The 26424-nt window shown below is 39.5% G+C and overlaps 1 protein-coding gene across 1 annotated transcript in view; it reads right to left on the bottom strand.

The window, feature by feature from the left end:
• Nucleotides 1–26424, bottom strand: part of NELL1 (neural EGFL like 1) — a 964969-nt gene that overhangs the window by 749929 nt on the left and 188616 nt on the right. The window contains exon 4 of the mRNA XM_055416043.2: nucleotides 12526–12622. Coding sequence (XP_055272018.2) covers nucleotides 12526–12622 — 97 coding nt within the window. The remainder of the gene's footprint in view (nucleotides 1–12525; nucleotides 12623–26424) is intronic.

Here is a 26424-nt window from a genome sequence, read left to right as displayed (position 1 = left end):
GGCTGAGACAAGCACTTATGAATTTGATCACTGGCTAGATTGCTCTCCCCGCTTTTGACTCTCCCTTTTCTCTTCCTGGTCATCTCTATATCCCCCTTCCTTCTCTATTCTACATAACTGTGAATCTCTCTGGGTATTCCTGACTGTGAATAATTGTTTCACCATTAACCTAGGGGTTTTATCTTTTGTGCTTTATGGATAGAGAAGTCTTGAGGACTGAAAGTCAGAGGCAGGAGGCTTAACTCCAGAACTTTAGGACATCAAAGAACTCCTGACTCCAGGGAACACTAATAGGCAAGAGCTCACCCAAAAGTCTCCATACCTACACTGAAACCAAGCTCCACCCAAAGCCAACAAGTCCCAATGCAAGACACATTACACTAATTCTCGAGCAAAACAGGAACACAACCCTGAACATTAAAAGACAGCTGCCCAAAGCCATGCCAAACCCATAAACACCCCAAAACTCACTACTGGACACTTCATTGCACTCCAGAGAGAAGAGATCCAGCTCCACCCACCAGAACACAGATGCAAGCTCCCTCAACCAGGAAACCTTGACTAGCCACTGGTCCAACCCCACCCACAGGGAGCAGACTCCACAATTAAGAGGAATCATGAACATCCAGCCTGCAGAAAGGGTATCCCAAACACAGCAATCTAAACAAAATGAAAAGTCAGAGAAATATTCGGCAGGTGAAGGAACATGATAAAAACCCTCAAAACCAAACAAAAGAGGATATAGGGGAAAAAGTTTTCAGAATAATGATAGTAAAAATGATCCAAAATCTTGAAAACAAAAGGAGTTACAGATAAATAGACTGGCAAGAAATGCTTAACAAGGACCTCGAAGAAATAAAGAAGAATTGATCAATAATGAACAGTTATAACTGAGATTAAAAGCACTCTGGGGGGAACCATCTGTCTAGTCAAGGATATGGTTTTTCCTGTGGTCATATATGGATGTGAGAGTTGGACTGTGAAGAAATCTGATCGCCAAAGAATTGATGCTTTTGAACTGTGGTGTTGGAGAAGACTCTTGAGAGTCCCTTGGACTGCAAGGAGATCCAACCAGTCCATTCTAAAGGAGATCAATCCTAGGTGTTCATTGGAAGGATTGATGCTAAAGCTGAAACTGCAATACTTTGGCCACCTCATGCGACGAGTTGACTCACTGGAAAAGAGTTTGATGCTAGGAGGGATTGAGGGTGGGAGGAGACGGGGACGACAGAGAATGAGATGGCTGGATGGCATCACTGACTCGATGGACATGAGTTTGAGTGAACTCCGGGAGTTGGTGATGGACAGGGAGGCCTGGCGTGCTGTGATTCATGGGGTTGCAAAGAGTCGGACACGACTGAGCGACTGAACTGAACTGAACTGGAGGGAACCAGCAATAGAGTAACTAAGGCAGAAGAGAGGATAAGTGAGGTGGAAGATAGATTGGTGGAAATAATGAAGCAGAGAGGATAAAAGAAATGAGGACAACTTCAGAAATGAGGAAATGTTTAACACCCCAACATTTGAATCATAGGTGTCCCAGAGGAAGAAGACAAAAAGAAAGGTCATGAGAAAATACTTGAAGAGATAACAGTTGAAAACTTTTCTAAAATGAGGAAGGGACTATCTACCCAAGCCTAAGAAACCCAGAGAGGCCCAAACAGGATAAACTCAAGGCAAAACACCCCAAGACACATATTAATCAAACTAACAAAGATCAAGGGGCTTCCCTGGTGGCTCAGAGGTTAAAGCGTCTGCCTCCAATGCGGAAGACCCGGGTTTGATCCCTGGGTCGGGAAGATCCCCTGGAGAAGGAAACGGTAACCCACTCCAGTATTCTTGCCTGAAGAATCCCATGGACGGAGAAGCCTGGTAGGCTACAGTCCACAGGGTCGCAAAGAGTCGGACACGACTGAGCGACGGAACGAACGAACAAACAAAGATCAAACACAAAGAGAAAATATTAAAAGCAGGAAATAACACACAAGGGGATCCCCATATGGACAACAGCTGAACTATCAATAGAAACTCTTCAGGCCAGAAGGGAAATGACTGGATATAGTTAAAGTGATGAAAGAGAAAAATCTACAGCCAAGATTACTCTACCCAACAAGGATCTCCTGCAGATATGAAGGAGAAATCAAAAGCTCTACAGACAAGCAAAAGCTGAGAGAATTCAACACCACCAAACTAGCTCTTCAACAAATACTAAAGGATCTTCTCTAGACAGGAAACACAGAAAAGGTTTATTAAAAAAATGAACCTGAAACAACAAAGTAAATGGTAATGGGATCATCCTTATCAATAATTACGTTAAATGTAAGTGGGTTAAATGCTCCAACCAAAAGACAAAAACTGGCCGAATGGGTACAAAAACAAGACCCCTATATATGCAGTCCACAGGAGACCCACCTCAAACCTAGGGACATATACAGACTGAAAGTGAGGGGCTGGAAAGATATTTCTTGCAAATGGAGATGAAAGGAAAGCAGGAGTAGCAATACTCAGATAAAATAGACTTTAAAATAAAGACCATGATAAGAGACAAAGAAGGACACATAATGATCAAAGGATCAATCCAAGAAGAAGATATAACAATTATAAATATATATGCACCCAATGTAGAAGTATCTCAATACATAAGACAAATGCTAAGAGGGATGAAAGGGGAAATTAACAGTAAGAGAACAATAGTAGGGGACTTTAATACCCCACTAACACCTATGGATAGAGGAACCAAAGAGAAATTAGCAAGGAAACACAAGTTAAATGATACAATGGGCCAGTTAGACCTAATTTATAACTACAGGGCATTTCACCCAAAAACAATGCATTTCACCTTTTTCTCAAGTGCACACGGAACATTCTCCAGGATAGATTATATCATAAATATGACATAAATCACAGCAAGATCCTCTATGACCCACCTCCCAGAGTAACGGAAGCAAAAACACAAATAAACAAATGGGACCCAATTAAAATTATAAGCTTTTTCGCAACAAAGGAAACTATAAGCAAGGTGAAAAGACAGCCTTCAGAATGGGAGAAAAAGAAAGCAAATGAAACAACTGACAAAGAATTAATCTCAAAAACATACAAGCTGCTCATGCAGCTCAATACCAGAAAAATAAATGACCAAATCAAAAAGTAGGCCAAAGATCTAAACAGACATTTCTTCAAAGAGGACATACAGATGGCTAACAAACACATGAAAAGGTGCTCAACATCACTCATTATCAGAGAAATGCAAATCAAAACTACAATGAGGTACCATCTCACGCTAGTCAGAATGACTGCTATCAAAATGTCTACAAACAATAATGCTGGAGAGGGTGTGGAGAAAAGGGAACCCTCTTACACTGTTGGTAGGAATTCAAACTAGTACAGCCACAATGGAGAACCGTGTGGAGATTCTTTAAAAAACTAGAAATAGAACTGCCATATGACCCTGCAATCCCACTGCTGGGCATACACACTGAGGAAAACAGAATCGAAAGAGACACACGTACTCCAATGTTCATTGCAGCACTGTTTACAATAGCCAGGACATGGAAGCAACCTAGATGTCTATCAGCAGACAAATGAATAAAGAAATTGTGCTACATATACACAACGAAATATTACTCATCTATAAAAAAATGCATTTGAGTTAGGTCTATGAGGTGGATGAAACTGGAGCCTATTATACAGAGTGAACTAAGAAAGAGAAACACCAATACAGTATATTAATGCATATATATGGAATTTAGAAAGATGGTGACAACAAAATCCTATATGCAAGACAGTAAAAGAAACACAGATGTAAAGAACAGACTTTTGAACTATGTGGAAGAAGGTGAGGGTGGGATGATTTGAGAGAATAGTATTGAAACATGTATATAACCATATGTAAAATAGACGACCAGTGAAAGTTCGATGCATGAAGCAGTGCACCCAAAGCTGGTGCTCCGGGACAACCCAGAGGGTTAGGGTGGGGAGGGAGGTGGGAGGGGGGTTCAAGATAGGGGGACACATGTGCACCCATGGCTGATTCATGTCAATGTATGGCAAAAACTACCACAATACTGTAAAGTAATTAACCTCCAATTAAAACAAAATAAATTTTTAAAATTTAAATAAATAAATAGATTCTCAGACCCTATACTTCAGATTCTCAACATAGGAATTTGAATATTAAAGTCTCCCTCACATAATTCTGACCCTTTTCAGGACTGGGAAATAGCTGCTGCCCTTCGTTACAGACCCAAAGTCCCTAAGAAAAGTGTAGGTTCACCAGCAGTTCAGTTCAGTTCAGTCGCTCAGTCGTGTCCAACTCTTTGCGACCCCATGAATCACAGCACACCAGGCCTCCCTGTCCATCACCAACTCCCGGAGTTCACTCAAACTTATGTCCACAGAGTCAGTGATGCCATCCAGCCATCTCATTCTCTGTCGTCCCCTTCTCCTCCCGCCCCCAACCTTTCCCAGCATCAGAGTCTTTTCCAGTGAGTCAACTCGTGGCCAAAGTATTGCAGTTTCAGCTTTAGCATTAGTCCTTCCAATGAACACCCAAGACTGATCTCCTTTAGAATGGACTGGTTGGATCTCCTTGCAGTCCAAGGGACTCTCAAGAGTCTTCTCCAGCACCACAGTTCAAAAGCATCAATTCTTCAGCGATCAGCTTTCTTCACAGTCCAACTCTCACATCCATACATGACCACGGGAAAAACCATAGCCTTGACTAGACAGACCTTGGTTGGCAAAGTAATGTCTCTGCTTTTTAATATACTATCAAAGTTGGTCATAACTTTCCTTCCAAGGAGTAAGCGTCTTTTAATTTCCTGGCTGCAATCAGCATCCGCAGTGATTTTGGAGCCCAAAAAAATAAAGTCTGACACTGTCTCCACTGTTTTTCCGTCTATTTTTATCTAGCAACAAAAAAAGAAACAGCATTAAATGAGAGCTAGTTTGGAGCAGAGACACTTTGGCGAATTTCTGTTGATTCTTGGATACATGGAAAAATCATAGAACATGAAAAAAAATCACACGTATGTATATAGATATATGTACTTACTTTTACATGTGTGTGAATTATCTCTGTAAAAATTGTCACTTTTTTATTTTGAATATTTATGATGCACAAAAGGGTTGAAACCAATCTACAGCAAATACCTGTGAATTTACCACCCACCTTAAATAAAATATTATCACTATAGTTGAAGCCTTCTGGATACCCATCCCTAATAAATTCCCATTTCTTCCTCTTAGAAGCTAAACTAGTCTGAATTTAAACTTATCATTCCCATGTCTTTATCTTTTCACACATCAGTTCAGTTCAGTTGTTCAGTTGTGTCCAACTCTTTGCAACCCCATGGACTGCAGCACACCAGGCTTGCTTGTCCATCACCAACTCTCGGAGCTTACTCAAACTCACGCCCATTGAGTCAGTGATGCCATCCAACCATGAATGTATAAATAAGCAACATATAGGATTGTTTTGCATTTTTAAACATATAAATGATTTAATACCATAATTTTCTTCCACACCTTGCTTTTTCATTCAACATTATATTTGCAATTCATCAATTTTTATTCAATTTCTAAGATTTTAATGTTTACCACAATTTAAATATTCTAATGATGGACAGCTTGGTTTGTCTTTAAGTTTTTGAAATTGAAAAAAAAAAATGATCCTGTGATAATGCTTGTACATATCTCCTTGGGTACATGAGTTTCTTTAATAGAGAAACATGGAAAGAAGAGTTTGTTAAGTGTTTATACCTAGAAGTTGGGTTCCTCTGTCATAAGCTGTGCACATCTTCAACTTTATAAAAAACCTCCCTAATTGCTCTCTGTAGCTGTTCTATCAGTTCAAATTTCCACTACAGTGAACACATGACAACTATCTCCTTCACACTTAACATTGTTGGTTTGGGTTTTTTTTTTCCTTTTTGTTACAATGATGGCTAAGAAATGTGCATGTGTGCTCAATCACGGCCCACTCTTTGTGACCTCAAACTGTAGCCGGCCAGGCTCCTCTCTCCATGGGATTTTCCAGGCAAGAATATTGGAATGAATGAGTTGCCATTTCCTACTCCAGGGGATCTTCAGAACCAGGGATCTAAACCACATCTCCTACGTTGACAGGCAGATTCTGTACCACTCTGTCACCTGGGAATCCCAGCTAAGAAACAGTATCTCCTAATGGTTCCAATTTGCATTTCCAAGATAACTATTGAAATGGAATTCCTTTAAATACGACCATTCGCTTCCACTTTGGGGGACTGCCTTTTATATATATTTTGCTAGATTTCTTATTGAGTTATGAGAGTCTTGATTTGTAGCATTTCTTTAATGAATATTATTCAATATTTCTTTGCTAACTGATCATTGTTGCCAAGATTATCTTTCATGAACAGATCTTTTTGTTCTATATATTAAACTTATCAATATTTCCTTAATGGTTCTGTATTTTTTGATCTTAAGAAATTGTTCTCTACTCCAAAAACATAAAGATTTGCTTCTATTTGTCTTCTAAAAACTCTTAAAGTTTTAATGTTTAGGTATTTAAGTTAATTCTAAGTGTTAATTGTTTTTCAGATATGGTATGCAAATAAATATTTAAAGCTTTTCCTGTCACTATACACAAAAATCAATCCTATCAATTTATATATATATGAAATATTTAGTTAACTGAGTTTCCTAAACATTTATCAATGAATACATCCTCTCATCATGTATCAGATATGCCATTTCAAGTTTCCAAGTTGCCATATATAATGGAACAGTATCTTTCTGACTTCTCCATCTGTTCTATTGACTCATATGCCACTTCTTGCACTATAAGATTCCTATGAGTTTCTTATAAGCCTTTATATCTAAAACAGCAAGTCCCTCTTCCTTTTTCTTCTTCAGAACTGTCTTCATTATTCTGGTTCTTTAATCCTCCACAGGGCTTCCCTGGCGGCTCAGACAGTAAAGAATCTTTACCACCTGCAATGTAGGAGACCCAGTTTGATCCCTGAGTGAGGAAGATTCCCTGGAGAAGAGAATGGCTACCCACTCCAGTATCCTCGTCTGGAGAATTCCATTGACAGAGGAGCCTGGTATGTTACAGTCCATGGTATCGCAGAGTCGGACACAACTGAGAAACTAACACTTTCACTTTTCTTTCTTCAATCTTCTACATAAATTTTAAAATCAGCTTATAGATTCCATCAAAAAAAAAAATCCTGTTGGAAATTCATTACAAGTTAACTGAATCTACAGATCAATTTGGGAAGAATTGTGTTTACTATTTAAAACCTTCTTCTCTAGGAACATGATATATCTCTTCCAATTTAAATGTTCTTTAATATAGTTTTTAATAGAATTTTATAATTTGCTTCATAACTGTCATACATATATTTGATTTCATTTGTTCTTAAGTACCTATACATTGTTATTATAAACAAAATATTATATCTAACTGCATTTTTGTTGTTCCTGCTGCAAATTTCATTCAGTAATGCAGCTGACTTTGTTTTTTGATTTTGTATTTACTCAAATAAAGTGAAAACTTTTGTTTATACAAAAAGAGTATCCAAAAAAACCCAATAGAAGTGTCCAGTCTTTCTGAACTCTCTTGGCAATTTTAATAATTCATGAATCCAATTTTTGTAGACTATTACATACTTTGTGAATAAGTATATTTTTCTTTTTCATAATCCTAAAGGTTTTAACTTACTTTGCTGGTAAGGACCTACAGTAAAGTGTTGAAAAGAAACATGGTAATAGAGATTCCTACATGATTTCTGACTTCAGCAGGAATCTTCTTAATATTTAAACCATAAGTGTGATGTTTCTACGTGTTTTCTTCACGTACTTTTTATCAGCTTAATGTTTTCTTCTATTCTGATTTTGCTAAGAATTTTTTTTTGTCATGAATCAGTAATGAATTTTATGTAGTGTTTTTTTCTGCCTCTTGAGATAACCACAGAGATGAACAAATATTCTGATGATGAAAACAGATTTACGTTATTGATTGGAATAACCAACAGGCTCTCTCTCTCTTTCAGACACACATACACAGATACACTCAGTTTGCTAATATTTTGTTTAAACATGTTAATCTGTGTTCAAAAGTAAATTAGCTTGTACAATTTCTTGTGTAGTCCTTGTCTAGTTTACAAATCAAAGTAACTCTATCCTCATAAAGTGAGATGGGTAGTGTTTTCACTTATTTTCTCCTCTGGAAGAGTTTATATAAAACAAGAGATGCTTCCTTGGGTGTAATACAGCTCCCTTGTATAACTGTCTGAACCCAGTGCTTATTTGGTGGAAAGACATCGTCAACTGCAAAAATGGTCACAGTCCTTTGCTCTTTGCTGGTTCCATGCTCTGTGTAATGAGAATTTGTAGCGTATCTCATCAAAAGGCAGAGTCTATTTCCCATACTCTTAAATCTGGCCTTGTAACTTATTTTGGCCAGTAAAATGCAGAAAAATAATGGGCAAGTTTCAAGTGCAGGCTTCAAAAGGCCGTTCAAAGTTTTGCTCCAGCTCTAGAAACCCTTATCAGCAATCATGTTAACAAAACTGGGCTAGACTATAACATGTAGCAGAGATAAACCAAACTAAACATTCTAGAACAGTCAGCTCCTAGAAAACCTAGCAGCTGACCAAAGATGCCACAAATGAACTCACTGAGAATGTAAGAACCAGTCAGCAAAGCCCAGCCCAAATTGCCAATGCACAAAATTCTGAACCGCACAAATGGTTGCTGTTTCAAGCTGCTGAGATTCAATTTGTTATGCATCAAAAGCTAACTGATACAATATATAGATTTTAAAACATAAATTTCTTATGATATGTTAATGATTCCAAGACAATCTGGGTTTTTCATTTCTTCAACCCATTTTGATGATGTAGATATTAAGGAATTATTCATTTTCTCTAGTTTTCTATTTCATTGGCACAAAACTATTAATAATTAATTACTATTGGTTTTATTTTCATAGTGTTTTGTGCATGCATTTGTTATTCACATTGGGTTTTTTTTAGTGTTTTTTTTTTTTATTGGAGGCTAATTATTTTACAATATTATATTGGTTGGTTTTGCCATACATTGACATGAATCCACCCCGGGTGTACATGAGTTTCCCTTCCTGAACCCCCCTCCCACCTCCCTTCTCCCCTTATCCTCACTCTGGGTCATCCCTGTGCACCAGCCCGGAGCATCCTGTATCATGCATCGAACCTGGACTGGTGATACGTTTCACATTTGATAATATACATGTTTCAATGCCATTCTTCCAAATCATCCCACCCTCACCCTCTCCCACAGAGTCCCAAAGACTGTTCTATACATCTGTGTCTCTTTTGCTGTCTCATATACAGGGTTATCATTTCCATCTTTCTAAATTCCATATATATGCGTTAATATACTGTATTGGTGTTTTTCTTTCTGGCTTACTTCACTCTGTATAATAGGCTCCAGTTTCATCCACCTCATTAGGACTGATTCAAATGCATTCTTTTTAATGTCACATTGGTTTTTATACTTTCTCCCATTTTCTTCTTGCTCAAACTTCCAGATGTTTAGCCTGAGTCATCGTTTTCTGAAAAGGTTACCTTTTTTTTCTCCAGCTATTATTAAGATCTTCTCTGCATCCTTGGGTGTTCTGCTATTCTGCTAATACATCTAGATTAGGCTTTCTATCTATCCTCATTTGTGTAACAGATTATCAAAATGATCCAAAATTCTTCCATTCCTTGTATCCATATTCCAGCAATGTTATATTGCAGAATAGTTCAAGAGATGAAGTCTATTTATTTACCCCTTGCTACTAGATTTGGTCATATGACTTTCTTTGGGCAATAAATTATTAGCAAATGTGATCAAGCAGAGCCTTAAAATGCACTAGAATTCTAAGGCATCTGACAAAATGCAGTATCCTTTCATGATAGAAACATCCAAACTGGGCATAGAAAGAACATAGTCCAACGTAATAAAGGCCATAGTCAACATCATACTCTATAGTCAATGATTGAACACTCTTACTCAAAGATCAGGAATAAATACTGGGTGTCTATTCTCACCATTCCTATTCAACATAGTACTCGAAGCCCTATATAGAGCAATCAGGCAAAAAAATAAAAAAGGGAACAAAAGGTTTCCAAATTGGAAATGAAGAAATAAAATGTAACTACTTGTAGATATGATCTTATACACAGAAAACTCCAAAACTCCACCAAAACACTATTAGAACAAATCAATGAAAGTCTGTAAAATTGTAAGGCACATAACCAAAATATAAAAAAAAAAATCAGCTGCATTTCTATACACTGACAAGAAAATACTCAAAAAAGAAATAAAAAAACCTCATTAACAATAGCATCTGCTGCTGCTACTGCTAAGTCACTTCAGTCATGTCCGACTCTGTGTGACCCCATAGACGGAAGCCCACTGGGCGCCCCCTTCCCTGGGATTCTCCAGGCAAGAACACTGGAGTGGGTTGCCATTTCCTTCTCCAATGTGTGAAAGTGAAAAGTGAAAGTGAAGTCGCTCAGTCGTGTCCGACCCTTAGCGACCCCATTGGACTGCAGCCTACCAGGCTCCTCCATCCATGGGATTTTCTAGGCAAGAGTACTGGAGGGGCTTGCCATTGCCTTCTCCTAACAATAGCATCAAAACTAATAAAATAACTTAGGAATAAATTTAAGGATGTGAAAGATCTGTACACTGAAAACTACAAGACTGCTTAAAAACCTGAAAAAGACACACATGAATGGAAACATATCCCATTTTCATGGATCAAAATAATTACTACTATTAAAATCCCTCACTACCCAAAGTCATCTGTAGATTCAATGCAATCCCTATGTAAATCCAAAAGGCATTTTTCACAGATACTGGAAAAAAAATCCCCAAATTTGTCCAAGCCAAATAGGTATCGTAAGACCCCAAATAGCCAAGGTAATCTTGAGAAAGAAGAACAAAGTTGGAGGCACCATACTTTCTGATTTCAACTTGTACTACAAAGCTATAGTAATCAAAACAGTATGATACTAGCCAAAAGTAGATACATAATCCAATGAAACAGAATTGGGAACCCAAAAGTCAATCCTTGCATATATGGACAACTAATATTTGCAAATCACAGAGCTGATAAGTGGTTAATATCTGATATATACAAAGAACACATACAAAGCAATAGCAAGAGAAAGTCTGACTTTAAAATGGGCAGAGGAACTGAATAGACATTTCTCCAAGGAAAGCATACATTTATACCCCCAACAAAACAATTTTAAGAAGAAGATATGTTATGTATGGGTATGTGTACACATACAGAGTAGAATATTATTCAATCATGAGAAAAAATATCCTGCCATTTGCAACAACACGAATGGACCTTGAGGGCATTATGAAAAGTGAAATAGGTCAGATAGAGGAATACAAATAATGCATGATTTCACTTATATGTGGACTCTAAAAACCTGATTCATAGACACAAAGAGCAGAATGATAGTTGCCAGGGTTTAGGGGAAGTGGGGGGAATGGACACATGTTGGTCAAAGGATACCTTCCACTTAAAATATGAATAAGTTCTGGGGATCTAATTACAGCATAGTGATCACAGCAAACAATACTGCACTATAAACTTGAAAGCTGCTGAGAGTAATCTTAAATGTTCTCACCATGAAAAAAGAAATGGCAATTATGTTATGTGATGGAAGTGTTAGACAACATTGTGGTGGAAATCATTTTGCGATATATAACGTGTCAAACTGATGTACACCTTATACATAATGCTGTATGTCATTGACATCTCAATAAAGTTGGAACAGATAAGCAGATTAAAAGAAAAAAGGAATAAACTTAAATATCTAACTCTTTAGTATTGGCAGACACCCCTTTGGTTTTCATTTCCCTTCATATATTTAGCCTCTAAGGATCTCCCTTCTTGTAAGTGCAATGACAAATCTTAAAAGATTTTTGTTCTATTTTATACAACATTTACAGGCATTTTGAAGCAAAAGGATTTCACAAATATCTAGTCTACCATATGGCCAGAAGCAAAATTCTGCCATTCTATTGAAGTACAAGACTATCTTAAAATTTCATGATGTTTTTTTAACTTTTTCAATTCGCTTTATCAACTGAGTCCTAATGCTTCTATGAAGCACAATAATGCAGTTATTGTATTACACTCTTTATAGACAGGAAATCCAAAACTGATGGAAGTTGAGTCATTCCTTATTGTTTATCTAAACTAGACATCTACCCCAAAACTGAATTAATCAAGATTTTTGAGGATGAAAAGGAACTTGAAGATTACCTTAAATCTCCCAGAAGTAGAGCAACAAGAAACAGTTTGAGGATTATTTACATTATGGATCATCCATAACCGACAGTAGACTCAAGTGTGTGACCTTGGGCAAGTCATTGAAGTCTCTGTCTAATCTCAAAACACCCACATCATAGAACTGCTGTGACAATTAAGTGAGTACATTCACATCAAGCACATAGAATAGCATGTTGCAAAAAGTAGAAGGTAGTGCTTACTTTGAATAAACCATGCTTTTGGTTGCGCTGACCAAGCCATAAATTGCTTCCAGCGGGAAGGTTGGTCTCAGGAGGGTCTATCACACGTTCATAAATCCTGTAGGAGCAAAGAACACAGTTAGTAATAAAGAGGTGCAAAGCAGAACCCAAAGGTACATACATATTGTAGGAAGTGCTCGTGGCATTTGCTGCTGGTATAGAGATGGAGGCAACATGGGGTACATTTTAGGTGATAGGTGACAGGTGACACAATCAGAGATCTGTTCCTGACAACACTTGGAAACATTATCTGGGCCCCTCCCAGCTTTCTATCTGGGCTCCTTTTGCAGAGGAAGAAGAAAGAGGGTAACATTTTTGCATGTCTACTCTGAGTAATGAATTTTATATAACCTCCGAGTAAAGTGGTTTTACCCATTTCTCAGGCGAGAATGTTGAGGTTCAGAGACCATAAAGAAGCCAACCAAGACAGCCAGAGAAGAGAAAAGTTGGGATGACAATCTATCTGGCCTGGCTGTGAAGCCCATGCACCCTCCTCTGTGCTCTACAACTCTCTGACAGCTTTATCCAGCTGCTACTTATTTCTACAGTAATCTCCCAGACCCCATCTAAACAACTGAGGAGCAGCTGCCCACATGATAATGAGCTTCCTCTACAAAATCAAGTAAATAAAATCATCATCCAATGAACAAATATTTATTGAGCATTTCTTTATGCTTCAAGCTCCTTATAAGGCAACAGAAGATAAAGCAATAAACCAGACATACAAAGTCCTGTCCTCATAGAGTAAAAGAAAAAACTCTGCACAAGAAGAAAAATCTTCATGTGATACATGAAGACACAGAACTAATACAGAGAAAACAACCATCCCGGGATCTTTGCAGGCACTGACAAAACCTACTAAACAAGCAAACTGTCTCAGTTACTCTGCCTTCCCAAGCTCCATGTTCGGTTCAGTTCAGTCGCTCAGTCGTGTCCGACTCTCTGCGACCCCATGAATCACAGCATGCCAGGCCTCCCTGTTCATCACCAACTCCCGGAGTTCACTCAAACTCATGTCCATAGAGTCGGTGATGCCATCCAGCCACTGTTTGTCAATAACAAATCCGGAAATTTGTGCTCTCTTTAGAAACAGTCCCTGCAAACACCAGCTGACCAAAGGCCTCCACCTCACCTCTGGCAAGTACCTTCCAGCACCTGAATATTGAGAAGGGAAAGGAAGAGCTCAACTATGACTTGAACCTGTCTCCTTAGATGCAGGAGACATTTACATCTCTGGGACTGCCTCTTGCCAGAAGGTTCTGAATTTCTCCAGCAGCTTTCAATAGTAAAGTGCAGAAGAACTGGAGGACTGTCCAGTTACATCAAGGCCAGTGAATTATTGCAAGGCTGATGCAGCTGGGATCTATCACACTGCAGCCTTATGCTTATGTCTTAGCCACATCATCCATTACTCTCCTGTTTTCCAAAAATATACACAAGGTATTCAATTGACAAAGCTCTAAATATATCAGGTCTGCCGGGAGCCAGCGAGGGAAATCCTACCTGTGGCAAAGGTCAACTGGGGAAGAGGCCTGACGGGCAAAGGCTAATCAGGGCTCAAGGAACCCCCTGGACTTACCTGAGCATCTACCCCAAAGAAAACTGGAGTCTGACTGCTTTACTATCTTACGCCTCTTACCAAGTCCTCTAATACTTACAGGGGCTTCCCCCCAACCACCTTTCTCTGAAAACATTAATTCAGAGCTGTAGTTTAAAAGTTCTCCTCGGCTTAATAGGAGTGTTCCAATCCAAGCCCCTCTGATAGCTTTCTAACTTGCATGACAAGTTTGTCTGGGCTCTTACAACTATGAATGTGACTGTTTATAGCCTCCCAGCCATGCAAGGACAGAAAGCCTAATATTCTAAAATACAGGAATCTGTTGAAGAAGTTAAAATCATTAGAGTAGTACTAAAAAAGATTTCATTGTTGAATCAATGCTTGCTGCAAAGTTTCCTCTATCTATTGTATCCTTGGAAATATATTAATCACATATAGAGAATATAAGTAGTAGCCTTTGATTTAACCACAGCAGATCTTAAGTTAATAAATTCCTTTCTTGCAGCTCACTACACCGGTGCCTTATAGGAATGTAACTTTGTTATGTGTCTAGCACCTAACTTTAGGAAAGTCACCTTAAAAGAAAAGTCTTTTACTTGCTAACTAACCTATTGTTAGGAGAGAGGGCTATAAACTGTTAGCAGGCCCCCTGGCCAGAAGATGATGTAAACCACCTAAAAACTTTTATCACGAGATATACAAAAATAAGCCCTGATCCTGATAAGGGTCAAGACTGCTGACCCCACGTGATTTTGGTGTGAATCTATACCTCCCTTTCTTTGTTTCTTATGCGCATAACTTAGGGTATAAAAGCAGCACTGGAAAATAAATTTTTGGGCCTTGCTCACTGAAGCTTGGTCTCCCCGTGTCGTTCTTTCTCTTTTTCCATCCTTTTCTCTATTCTCCTTTTTCTGGTTGAGATCCTTGGAGCGCTGGGCCCTCTGAGTTTACTTATCTGCCTGGGCTTCTAAGACCCACTCGAGGGGGTGCCCTGGTGGGGTGCCTCAAGTGATTCGAGAGGGCGCCTGCGGCCTACGTAAACAGAGCAAGCCCCGTGCTGGGGTTTTATTGGTTTCCAGCGTAAACCAAGGAATCATCAGCCCCTGTCTCTCTCTCTCTCTCTCTGACGCCGACGCCGTTCATCCCGAGGATACCCTGGGTCATATCGGGGCTGGACCCCGATACAGGTCTTTCTCTACTAATTGTCTTTCTGTTATAAATGGAGGCTCAAAACATAAGCAAGGTAAATAAGTTTCCCTAAAAGATAGTCTGTGTTTTCTCCACAACAATGCATCCTTCTTTTTCTGTTAGAAGGAACCATTTAAGATGAAGCAATGTGTCTAAACTGCCTTAATACAAGATGCTATATACTTCCTTTAAAAAGTTTTCTTTCCTAATATTAGTGGAAAACTAGAAACAAGCCAAATTTACAACAACAGAGAAACTCATACATTATCAAGTAGATCAGCTTGATAGAATTTACGACAGTCATTAAGAGTGATAAATATGCAGGTTATGAAATATGGGGAAGTATATACAAAATAATTTCACCAGAGGAAAGGGGAATGCAAGATTATTTATGCACTATGGAGATAATGATGCAAAAATTATATTCAATGTTGGTGAGTTTCAGAGGAGGCCAGAGAGAAATGAAAATCGCTATATTTAGGTGAAGAGGCAGAGCATAATTTTCCATGAGGTGGTTTCACTAAACAGTTGAAAGTGTTGTCAACCTATTTATCTTAACCTTCATTTTAAACATCTGCATCTGTCATAGTGAGAATAGTTTTCCATCCAAATGCCTTCTTTTTGGTTTTCAAAATGCTAGAAGGTAAGCTTAAAGGAGTAAAGGAGGGGGCTTTATCTAATGTTTACTAAGTCTATTAAAGAAGGAAAAATCAGAAAGATCAACTCCCTCTCCTGCTCTCTCTTCCACAAACACACTACTTCCCTGGGCTTCAGAAACCCTTGAAGAAGCAAACATTTGAGGCCACTATCATAAAGAGGTGGCAACCCAAGGCACATGAGCCAAAGGGGCAAGCTGACTCCCGTGTCCTACAGTCCTGTCAGGATCTGCTATTCATGCCAAGGGAAGTCAGCACTGCTGCCTTCCTGGAAGACCCACCTATTCATTTGGATCAAAGAGCTCCAAGCAGCAGACACAGTCCACAGATTGCATACAGGCCAAGCAAATAGAGACAGCTTAAAAACAGTATTAAACTGACATAAAAAACCCACACAGAGGATATCTTCAGTTCAGTTGAGTCTCTCAGTCGTGTCCGACTCTTTGCAGCTACATGGACTGCAACACGCCATGCCTCCCTGTCCATCACCAACTCCTGGAACTTGCTCAAATTCATGTCCATCGAGTCGGTGATGCCATAACCATCTCATCTTCTGTCATCCCCTTCTCCTGTCTACAATTTTTCCCAGAATCAGGATCTTTTCCAATGAGTCAGTTCTTTGCATCAGGTGGCCAAAGTATTGTAACTTCAGCATCAGTCCTTCCAATGAATATTCAGGACTGATTTCCCTTAGGATAGACTTGTTGGATCTCCTTGCAGTCCAAGGGACTCTCAAGTGTCGTCTCCAACACCACAGTTTAAAGGCATCAATTCTTTGGTGCTCAGCTTTCTTTATGGTCCAACTCTCACATCCATACATGATTACTGGAAAAGCCATAGCATTGACTAGATGGACCTTTGTCAGCAACGTCTCTGATATTTAATATGCTGTCCAGGTTGATCATTAATCTTCTTCCAAAAGCAAGTGTCTTTTAATTTCATGACTGCAGTCATCATTTGCAGTGATTTTGGAGTCCAACAAAATAAAATCTGTTACTTTTTCCATTGTTTCCCCATCTATTTGCATGAAGTGATGGGAGTGGATGCCATGATTTTAGTTTTTTGAATGCTGAGTTTTAAGCCAATTTTTCACTCTCCTCTCTTATTTTCATCAAGAGGCTCTTCAGTTCCTCTTTACTTTCTGCCATAAGGGTGGTGTCATCTGCATATCTGAGGTTATTGATATTTCTCCTGGCAATCTTGATTCTAGCTTGTGCTTCATCCAGCCCAGCATTTCGCATGATGTACTCTGCATAGAAGTTAAATAAGCAGGGTAACAATATATAGCCTTGACGGAATTTTTTCCCAATTTGGAACCTGTCTGTTGTCCCATGTTCAGTTCTAACTGTTGCTTCTTGACCTATCTAATCATGAGGAAATATCAGACAATCCAAATTTGAGGACTATTTCACAAAATAACTGCCTATGCTCTTTCAAATATCAATATCATGAAAAGTAAAGAAAGGCTGAGGATCAGTGGCCAATTACAAGCAACCAAAGGGATGTAAAAACTAAACATAAGATGGGATTCTGGACTGCATCTTAGAGCAGGAAACAAAAATCCATAAAGGAATCAGTGTTTACTGAAATCAGTGAAATTTGAATCAGAATGGTAGATCACAAAATAGTATTGTATTGATGTTCAACTTCCTGATTTTGAGAATTAGGTGGTATATATTTCTGTGACTTGTTCTTAGGAAATACACACTGCAGCATTTAGGGGTAAAATGTTATGATGTGTCCAATTTACTCTGAGAGTTCAAATTAACAATGTAAATACACACAATATTAGTACATACATACGTAGACACATCTTTTTACTTTGAGAGAGAGCAGAATTTGAGCAGAGGTTATGATTGTTTTCTTGTATCATTCTCAAAACTTCTCTGTAGGATTAAAATTATATTAAAGTAAAAAAGTTTTAAAAATAGAGTAAAAAAGCTAAAAATGTCTATAATGTATATAAATTAAAAATACAAACAGGCAAAACTATTTTATCTATGAGCCAAGGATATACACAAACTTTAAGTGTCATGTAAGGTATACAACACCGTTTTCCTAAAGGTATGGTAATAGAGAGGAGGGAATGAAAGGCTAGGAAGGAGGGATGAAGGAAGGATTTACAGATTATTGCTAAGAACATCTCATAAACGAAGAAACAGGATTATCACATTCCTAGATAGCATATTAAAAAGCAGAGACATTACTTTGCCAACCAAGGTCCGTCTAGTCAAGGCTATGGTTTTTCCCGTGGTCATGTATGGATGTGAGAGTTGGACTGTGAAGAAAGTTGAGCGCCGAAGAATTGATGCTTTTGAACTGTGGTGCTGGAGAAGACTCTTGAGAGTCCCTTGGACTGCAAGGAGATCCAACCAGTCCATTCTAAAGGAGATCAATCCTGGGTGTTCATTGGAAGGACTGATGCTAAAGCTGAAACGCCAATACTTTGGCCACCTCATGCGAAGGGTTGACTCACTGGAAAAGACTCTGATGCTGGGAGGGATTGGGGCTGGGAGGAGACGGGGACGACAGAGAATGAGATGGCTGGATGGCATCACCGACTCGATAGACATGAGTCTGAGTGAACTCCGGGAGTTGGTGATGGACAGGGAGGCCTAGCGTGCTGTGATTCATGGGGTTGCTAAAAGTCGGACATGAATGAGCAACTGAACTGAACTGATCCTCACCTTTGTACAGGGGGAGTTTTTCAACCAACATACTAAACATAATCAGAATCTTGGCAAAAGGGCTGCTGATCCCTGAGGTGGACTGACTCATACAGATAGGCCAGTTGGACACAGTGGTCTGTCACTGAAATCTAGTATTGCCCCAATAACTGAAATGAAAAAGCCAAAGCTAATATATGAACTCCTTGGTTTCCAGTGTGCTCAGGATATCGAATTCTATATTCTGATATTCTAGTATTATGGTTAATGAGGTTTCCTCCTCATCAGCAAATATCTGACTGTCTATAATGTGTGGGACACTGCTGGCTATGGGGACACCCAGGCAAAGTCCACAAGGCCAAGTTCCTGCCCTCAGGTCAAATGCACAAGCCAGACAGACAACATGCCCTCACACACCTTACAATTCAGAGCAACAAGTGCAATGATTTGTGGGAGCAGAGAAGAAAGAAAACAGAAGACTTACAGCTGAGTCGTGAATGAAGAAAAAAGTGGAGCTGACACACACACATAATAACCAGCACTTGCACAGAACTGTGTGTATGCCAAACATTTTTACTGAGAAGTTAACATATATTAACTTAATCCTCACAATACCACCATCAGACAGATGTTCTTGGCTCACCAAGGTTAACTAATTTTTGTCCACAGTTAGACAGCTAGTGAATGGCAGAGCTGGGATCTGAACACAGACCCACAAATCTGAACTACTCACTCAAATAAATTAAGACTCCTAACTTGACTAACTCATCAGGAAGGGAAGGCGAAACAAGCTCATGTGTCAAAGCACATGGTCAGGACTGACCAGCTCTCCCAGAACCCTGGTACACTGCTGTGTGGCTCCAAGGACCCCAGCCTCCAACACATCTGGATACGGCCGTGGAATATGAATGGAAGGGATCTGCATCCCCCAAAAGAACCTCCCTCAAGCATCTTTCACTTATTCTCTTTCAGCTGACAAGAAAGGACTTCTGGGGCTATGAGGTGGGCAGAGCCACAAGGCGGCAGGGCCTGGATTCCTAAATGATGACATGGGAGGCCGCCTCCCAGCCAGACACACCCAACTGAGATAGAGAGGACTTGCAGTAGTTGTGGCTAGTATTATTTACCCTAGCAACATACCCTAATGAAAAAGAGAAAGGTGACTGTTACATTTTCATGCCCTCAATGCCAAGAGGTATCAGAGATCCTGTGGTGTAGCAGACATACATGAATCTGGAAAAAAACAGATTTGGGTTCACATTCCAGTTGTGCGTTCTGCTAGCTATATGACCTTAAATTATTTAGTTTCTTTGTACTTCAGCTTCCTCGTTTAAAAAAATGAGGTTTTACTACTAACTGTTTGGGCTGCAGAGAGGCTTAAATGATATACTTTGAATGCCATTGGTACACAGTAGGTGTTGTCGGTCTGTAAAATTCATGGGTGTCTAAATGATGCAGAGTACACAGGACACATGATACATTCCGGCCCACTGGCTGCACCTCCCTTCAAATGAATCCACTGACATCGGATTATCAGTATCTTAGGTACAAGGCTTGTGCTTTGAGACACAGTATAAGGAAATAACATTACTGTCAAATGGAGGTTATTTAAGGATGTACAATTTCAATGTTACAATGTAAGAATTTAGTGTGTATTTTGTCATAAGTTCTTACACTTTGAAATTTTTAAGGCCTAAATTTCTTTTCACCTTTTACAAATTTGTAAGCTAGAACAAGAGAATATCTAACAGGGCAAAAACAAAAGAAATTAACAGTATTAACTTCTGTTGTTGTTTAACCCAATTAGAGTGCACATTGACAACTTACTCAGATACTAAATTTTGGATGAGAAAACAAAATTTTTGGACAAAGTACATTTTCTATGACACACCAAAATCCCAAGTATTTTTACTGTGTTAGTTTTAAAATGCCTTTCATTAGCTTATTTCAATTATTTCAAGACAAAAATCAAACTTTTCTGTCAATTAAGCAAACATTTTAATATCTTTTACATCCCTCCAAAATACATAGTTCTTTGACATTTACAAAAGTTTGACTTTTACTGAAAGTTCATTATAAACTCACATAAGACAGAAGGAAGACTGAGGAAAAAGGAATGGGTAGAAGAAATAATCAATCACCAAACCAAGAACCACACAGCCCATAGCTTTTATATGGGCAAAATATGACAAGACACTGCTCTGAACACTTTGCCTAAGTCAGAACTAGGTATTTTCTTACTCACTCCATTTGGAAACTTAACTGAATTTAGCCAAGCCATGGAAAAGGTTTCTGGGAAAATGAAAAATGTTGGCTGTAAGCCAAAGCCCTCTAAGTTCTTATTTCAGACTGCCTTTATTTATTATATATATATATATATATATTACTTGTTATATATTCTAACTGCCCAGTATTTTGGTTCTTCACTGATCTCTGAGACTCTGCCCACTTGGACGACCCATTTGGAATACTCTCTTGCACATCAGCATATGACCCTATACCCTCCCACTAAACAATGAGGTCCATAATTCTGGTCCTGACTGAACCTGCTTTCCCAGACCTCTCTGCCAAAGGAGGAGAAATTGGTCTTTCCTGGTAGCCCTGGATCAAGCACTGTCACCCTCAAGTTGTGTCTGCACTTTTTGAGTGCTACGGCCATGATTATCTGCTCAATATGGAGGAAACAAAACCCTCACCACAACATCCCGTCACCTGCTCAGTTGTCTCCTGTACCTAGACCTTCCCTAGTCATGTTACATAAAGTAGTACCTAACCACTCATCGGGTTTCCCTGGTGGCTCAGTGGTAAAGAACCTGACTGCCAATGCAGGGGACATGGGTTAAATCCCCGTGTGAGGAAGATCCCTTGAAAAGGAAATAGCAACCTACTCCAGTATTCTTGCTTGTAGAGTTCCATGGACAGAGGAGCCTGGCAGGCTACAGTCCATGGGGTCGCAAAGAGTTGGACATGACTTAGCAACTACACAACAACCACTTGTCACTTAGCTTGTTTTACCCTTATCAAAGCACATGACTCTCCATATATTATTGTAAAGTAATTATCCTCTAATTAAAAATAGTTTTAATTTTTTTAAAAAGAGTTTTAGTTTTGTTTAAAGATGAGTATTCGGTATGTAACTTACAATATGATGACTATAACACTACTGTATTATACACAGAAAAGTGGGAAAGAGTACATCCTAACAGTTCTCACTATAAAGAAGAAACTGTTTTCCTTTTCTTGCCTGTTTTATTTTTATTGTATCTATACGAAAAGATGGATGTGTTTTTTTAATTTATTTAATTGGGTGTTAATTACCTTTGGTTTTGCCATACATTGACATAAATCCACCCCGGGTGTACATGTGTTCCCCATCTTGAACCCCCCTCCAAACTCCCTCCCCATCCCATCCCTCTGGTTCATCCCTGTGCACCAGCCCAGAGCATCCTGTATCATGCATCGAACCTGGAATGGTGATTCATTTCACATATTATAATATACATGTTTCAATGCCATTCTCCCAAATCATCCCACCCTCGCCCTCTCCCACAGGGTCCAAAAGACTGTTCTATACATCTGTGTCTCTTTTGCTGTCTCGTATACAGGATTATCATTACCATCTTTCTAAATTCCATATATATGCATTAGTATACTGTATTGGTGTTTTTCTTTCTGGCTTACTTCACTCTGAATAATAGGCTCCAGTTTCATCCACCTCATCAGCATTCATTCAAATGCATTTTTTTTAATTGCTGAGTACTGAACCTACTGTAGAAATCATTTCACAATGTGTGCAAATCACACCATCACACTATACACTTTAAACTTATATAGTGATGGATGTCAGTAATTTCTCAATAAAATTACAAATAATAAAAGCACGTGACTCTCCACACTAATCTTGGCTCTCTGCTGATTGACTGCTTCCTCCTACCAGAAGTAAGCATCCTGAAAGCAAGGACCTTGTCTGCCTTTTTCTCGTCAGTATCTCTAGCATCCGAGAGAGCACCTAGTCAAAGTAGGTGCCCGCTCCACATGTTGAACAAATGAATGAGTGAATGAAGGCAGTATCTTCAGAATAAGAGAGCTACAGACACTTTTACAATGCACTAACCTTTTTCGAGTGTTTTCCTGCATCATCCTCAGCTCATATGATTTTCACCAGGAAGCCCACCTCCATCCAAGAAAAAGTAAGATGAACCCCTCTCGATGTTTTCCATCCAGAAAGGAGATAGGGACAGCAAGTTTGAATCTGTCAGGCAGACAACTCACTAACCGGAAAGCCAGATGAGTGAATTTCAGGAAGAAACCATCAAGAGAAATAGTCAACAACTTGAAAATTAATTAAATCAAGCATGGTCTTTTTGATAAGTGCACAATTTACTGCTTAAGTGGACTGCATTATAATCAGCCCAAATTTATCACATTCCCATTGGCTGACACACACAATGCATTTCCTCTACAACCATCTAGAATCTACACTTTCAGCCAACAAAGCCCAATTCCCACTTAGTCAAGTTTCTAGGCCTTGAATTCAAGGGAGGTGCTCCCTATTAAGATGTATTGGGAGAATTATGGGAATTTTGCATGCCATTAGTATCTATTGGTATTTCAAAGTGTAAGTAACTCATTTCTAATACAATAGCATGCAAAATTAAACATCCAGTCAAACATAAAAACTGCTTGAGAGGAATGAACACTGCAAAGAGTGACTGTCATACTTCTTGTGAAAGTCAGTCACTGAATCGAGGGCTCATATTAGGAATTTTCTTCACAAGGTACAACTTCTCTTTATTCATGACTTTGGTTAAGAATGCCCTCAATAGCAAGCGTCCTATCTCCTTAAAAGACCAATCAATATTCTATGAAGAACTCGATTTTCTGTTAACCAATAATGCCCTGAGAGCTCAGCACAAAGCAATGTAGTGGTTCAACAACACTACTTATGAAGGAATATTGGATTTTTATTTACCTGGATGAAGGAAGGCCTCTGAAGGGACTCCACAGTACCTTTGCCAATTATACAGAAGAAGTGAATCCCCGATGTAAACCTTGTGAATCAACATGCATTATGCCACTGTTCAATAAGACAATATGAAGCCCAAATGAGATGCTAAATGGAAAGGTTTATCTGGGGCTTTGCCTAGAATTGAAGAAAAGTGTTCACGTTCTCCCTGAAGAGGAAAATTACAATGACCTTCCTTTGCTAGATAGAGAATCTCATCCTCACTGCCTTTTAGCTGGCACTAGTGAACATCACGGAGAAGGCAATGGCAAGCCATTCCAGTACTATTGCCTAGAAAATCCCATGGATGGAGGAGCCTGGTGGGCTGCAGTCCGTGGGGTCGCTTAGGGTCGGACACGACTGAGCGACTTCACTTTCACTTTTCACTTTCACACATTGGAGAAGGAAATGGCAACCCACTCCAGTGTTCTTGCCTGGAGAATCCCAGGGATGGGAGAGACCCTTCCGTCTATAGGGTCACAGAGAGTCGGACACGACTGAAGTGACTTAGCAGCAGTAGCAGTGAACATCAAGGTGTTCCTTAGAGAAAGCTTCCTATTACAGAACACAAGGCAACTCCCATCCTGTCTCTCCTCACCATCATGGTGGTGGGGGAGCTCGCAGAGGGGTTAATTCCCTCTTTTGGCCTTAGGGTAAAAGGGAAACCATGTCATCTTCCCCCCTTATTTTCAACCTCACAGGAGAAATGTGGGAACAACTTGATCATCACTGGAAAAACAAAAGGCATCTATGGTGTCACTGGCATTGTTCTTGGACCCAGTGACTCTTCAGCACAGATCATGGCAACCTACAAAACAGTTCGTCAAAGCTCACTCACTGTGACAAGCCTTCGCCAACGGTGTACCCTGATAAACTACTTGTTGAATCTCCATGTCCAGTTGCTTGGCTCTTGTTCATTATTTACTAACATGCAGACACATCACACAGGACCTGTATTAGAAGGACATGAAAGGAACGCCCCCAAGGGGAGCTCTGTGGTCTCCTCCCTCCGATCTGTTTAACAAAACCAGTGACACTCAGCAAATGATAAGATGAAAATGGCAGCTCTGGCATTATACAGGAGGAAACAGACTGTAACTGGGGAGATGGATTATACGGATGAGTACAGTATGGCCCCAGTGTTTAAGAACTGACTTCTAAGCCAAATGCATGCAGGGCTCAGGAGGGGGGACAGTAGCAGGGCTCAGCAGGTTTCTAAACAGATCCTCTGCTGCTGTCTGCAGAGTAAGCATACATGCCAGCTAGAAAGAAAAGGCAAAGTTGAAATCTGGACAGAATTGCCTTTCTTCTGGTAAACAAAAACACGACAGTGTTCAAGTGAGATTAGCAAAGAGACTTTGCTGGAGAAGGGTGTGAATATCTTCCCCCAAAATGAGACAACTTCCCAGGAAGATTAAAGTCCTCATGTGACCTGCTTCATCCAGTTAGAAAACACTAGCAGATGCGTGCTTTTTCTCATCTGGCAATTAAAGTTTGCTCTTTTCTCTCTCATCTGGATCTCTAAACCAAGGGTGCTTTCCTCTCCTAACCATATATTATGCCCCAAATGGCTCTCTCCCACTGCTTCTTACTAACCCTTACGCTCTGCCTATCCTAAGAGCATGCTGAAATGCGGGTCAGATTAGACAACAGGCTCTGTCTTATTCATCATCGTTACCTATGATTTGGCAGTTTAATAGCAGACGTGCTTATTGAATTTGCAGAAAATACAGAGTTGGTATGATTACTTCAATCATAACTGATTTTAAGATAATACCACCAGGGTTAAGAGAGACATTAATAGGCAGAAACTAGGACCAAATCAAGTAAAATAAAATGTGACATCAAAAAAAAAAAATGAAAGAACATGTGCTTAGGGACTGTGCTTCTCAAAGACAGACTGTGAGACCTAAGATTTAACAGAAATACTTACTGAGAAAAAGTACATTGCTGTTTTGAGACACAGTAAGCTAAGGCTGTCAAAAAGTATGTTATCGTCTTAAACTGTACCAAAAAGACAATTATCTCATTCTGAGTCTATCTACATAGTCACATTTAGTCGTAGGAACTTCTGAGATGATAAACAGACACACTTTAGAAAGAACCAAGCAGGATCATGAGGGCTTTGTGAGCCAAATCAAGTGATGAATGGTTGAAGGAACAGAGGATGTTCAGTCTGAAGAAGTAAAGATTAAGGGATGGCAAGATAAAGTCTTCAAATATTTGGAGGACTGTCATATGGAAGGATTGGACTCCTTCTATGTAGCTAAAAGAGGTAAAACGAATATCAATAAGTGTAAGCTGCTGCTGCTGCTAAGTCACTTCAGTCGTGTCTGACTCTGTGTGACCCCATAGACAGCAGCCCATCAGGCTCCCCCGTCCCTGGGATTCTCCAGGCAAGAACACTGGAGTGGGTTGCCATTTCCTTCTCCAATGTGTGAAAGTGAAAAGGGAAAGTGAAGTCGCTCAGTCATGTCTGACTCCTAGTGACCCCATGGACTGCAGCCTACCAGGCTCCTCCGTCCATGGGATTTTCTAAGCAAGAGTACTGGAGTGGCTTGCCATTGCCTTCTCCGAAGTGTAAGCTACAAGGAGGTAATTTCAGTTCAAGATAAGAATTTTCTAAGGCAGAAAACACAGAAAGAAAGAACAGCCCTGGGAAACAATCAGCTAGCCTCTGAAGGATGTCCCAGCAGATGGTAGAAGACCACTTGCAAGGAGAGTAATTCTCAAACTCAGACAAAGACACAGCCTCCAAAGTTGTAAGAGCTGCCCTTGATTATCTAC

This window comes from Moschus berezovskii, chromosome 25 (genome assembly GCF_049115385.1).
Source record: "Moschus berezovskii isolate FMDL1 chromosome 25, NW_MosBer_1.0, whole genome shotgun sequence".
Lineage (NCBI taxonomy): Eukaryota > Metazoa > Chordata > Mammalia > Artiodactyla > Moschidae > Moschus > Moschus berezovskii.
This window is presented reverse-complemented; position numbering and strand designations above follow the sequence as displayed.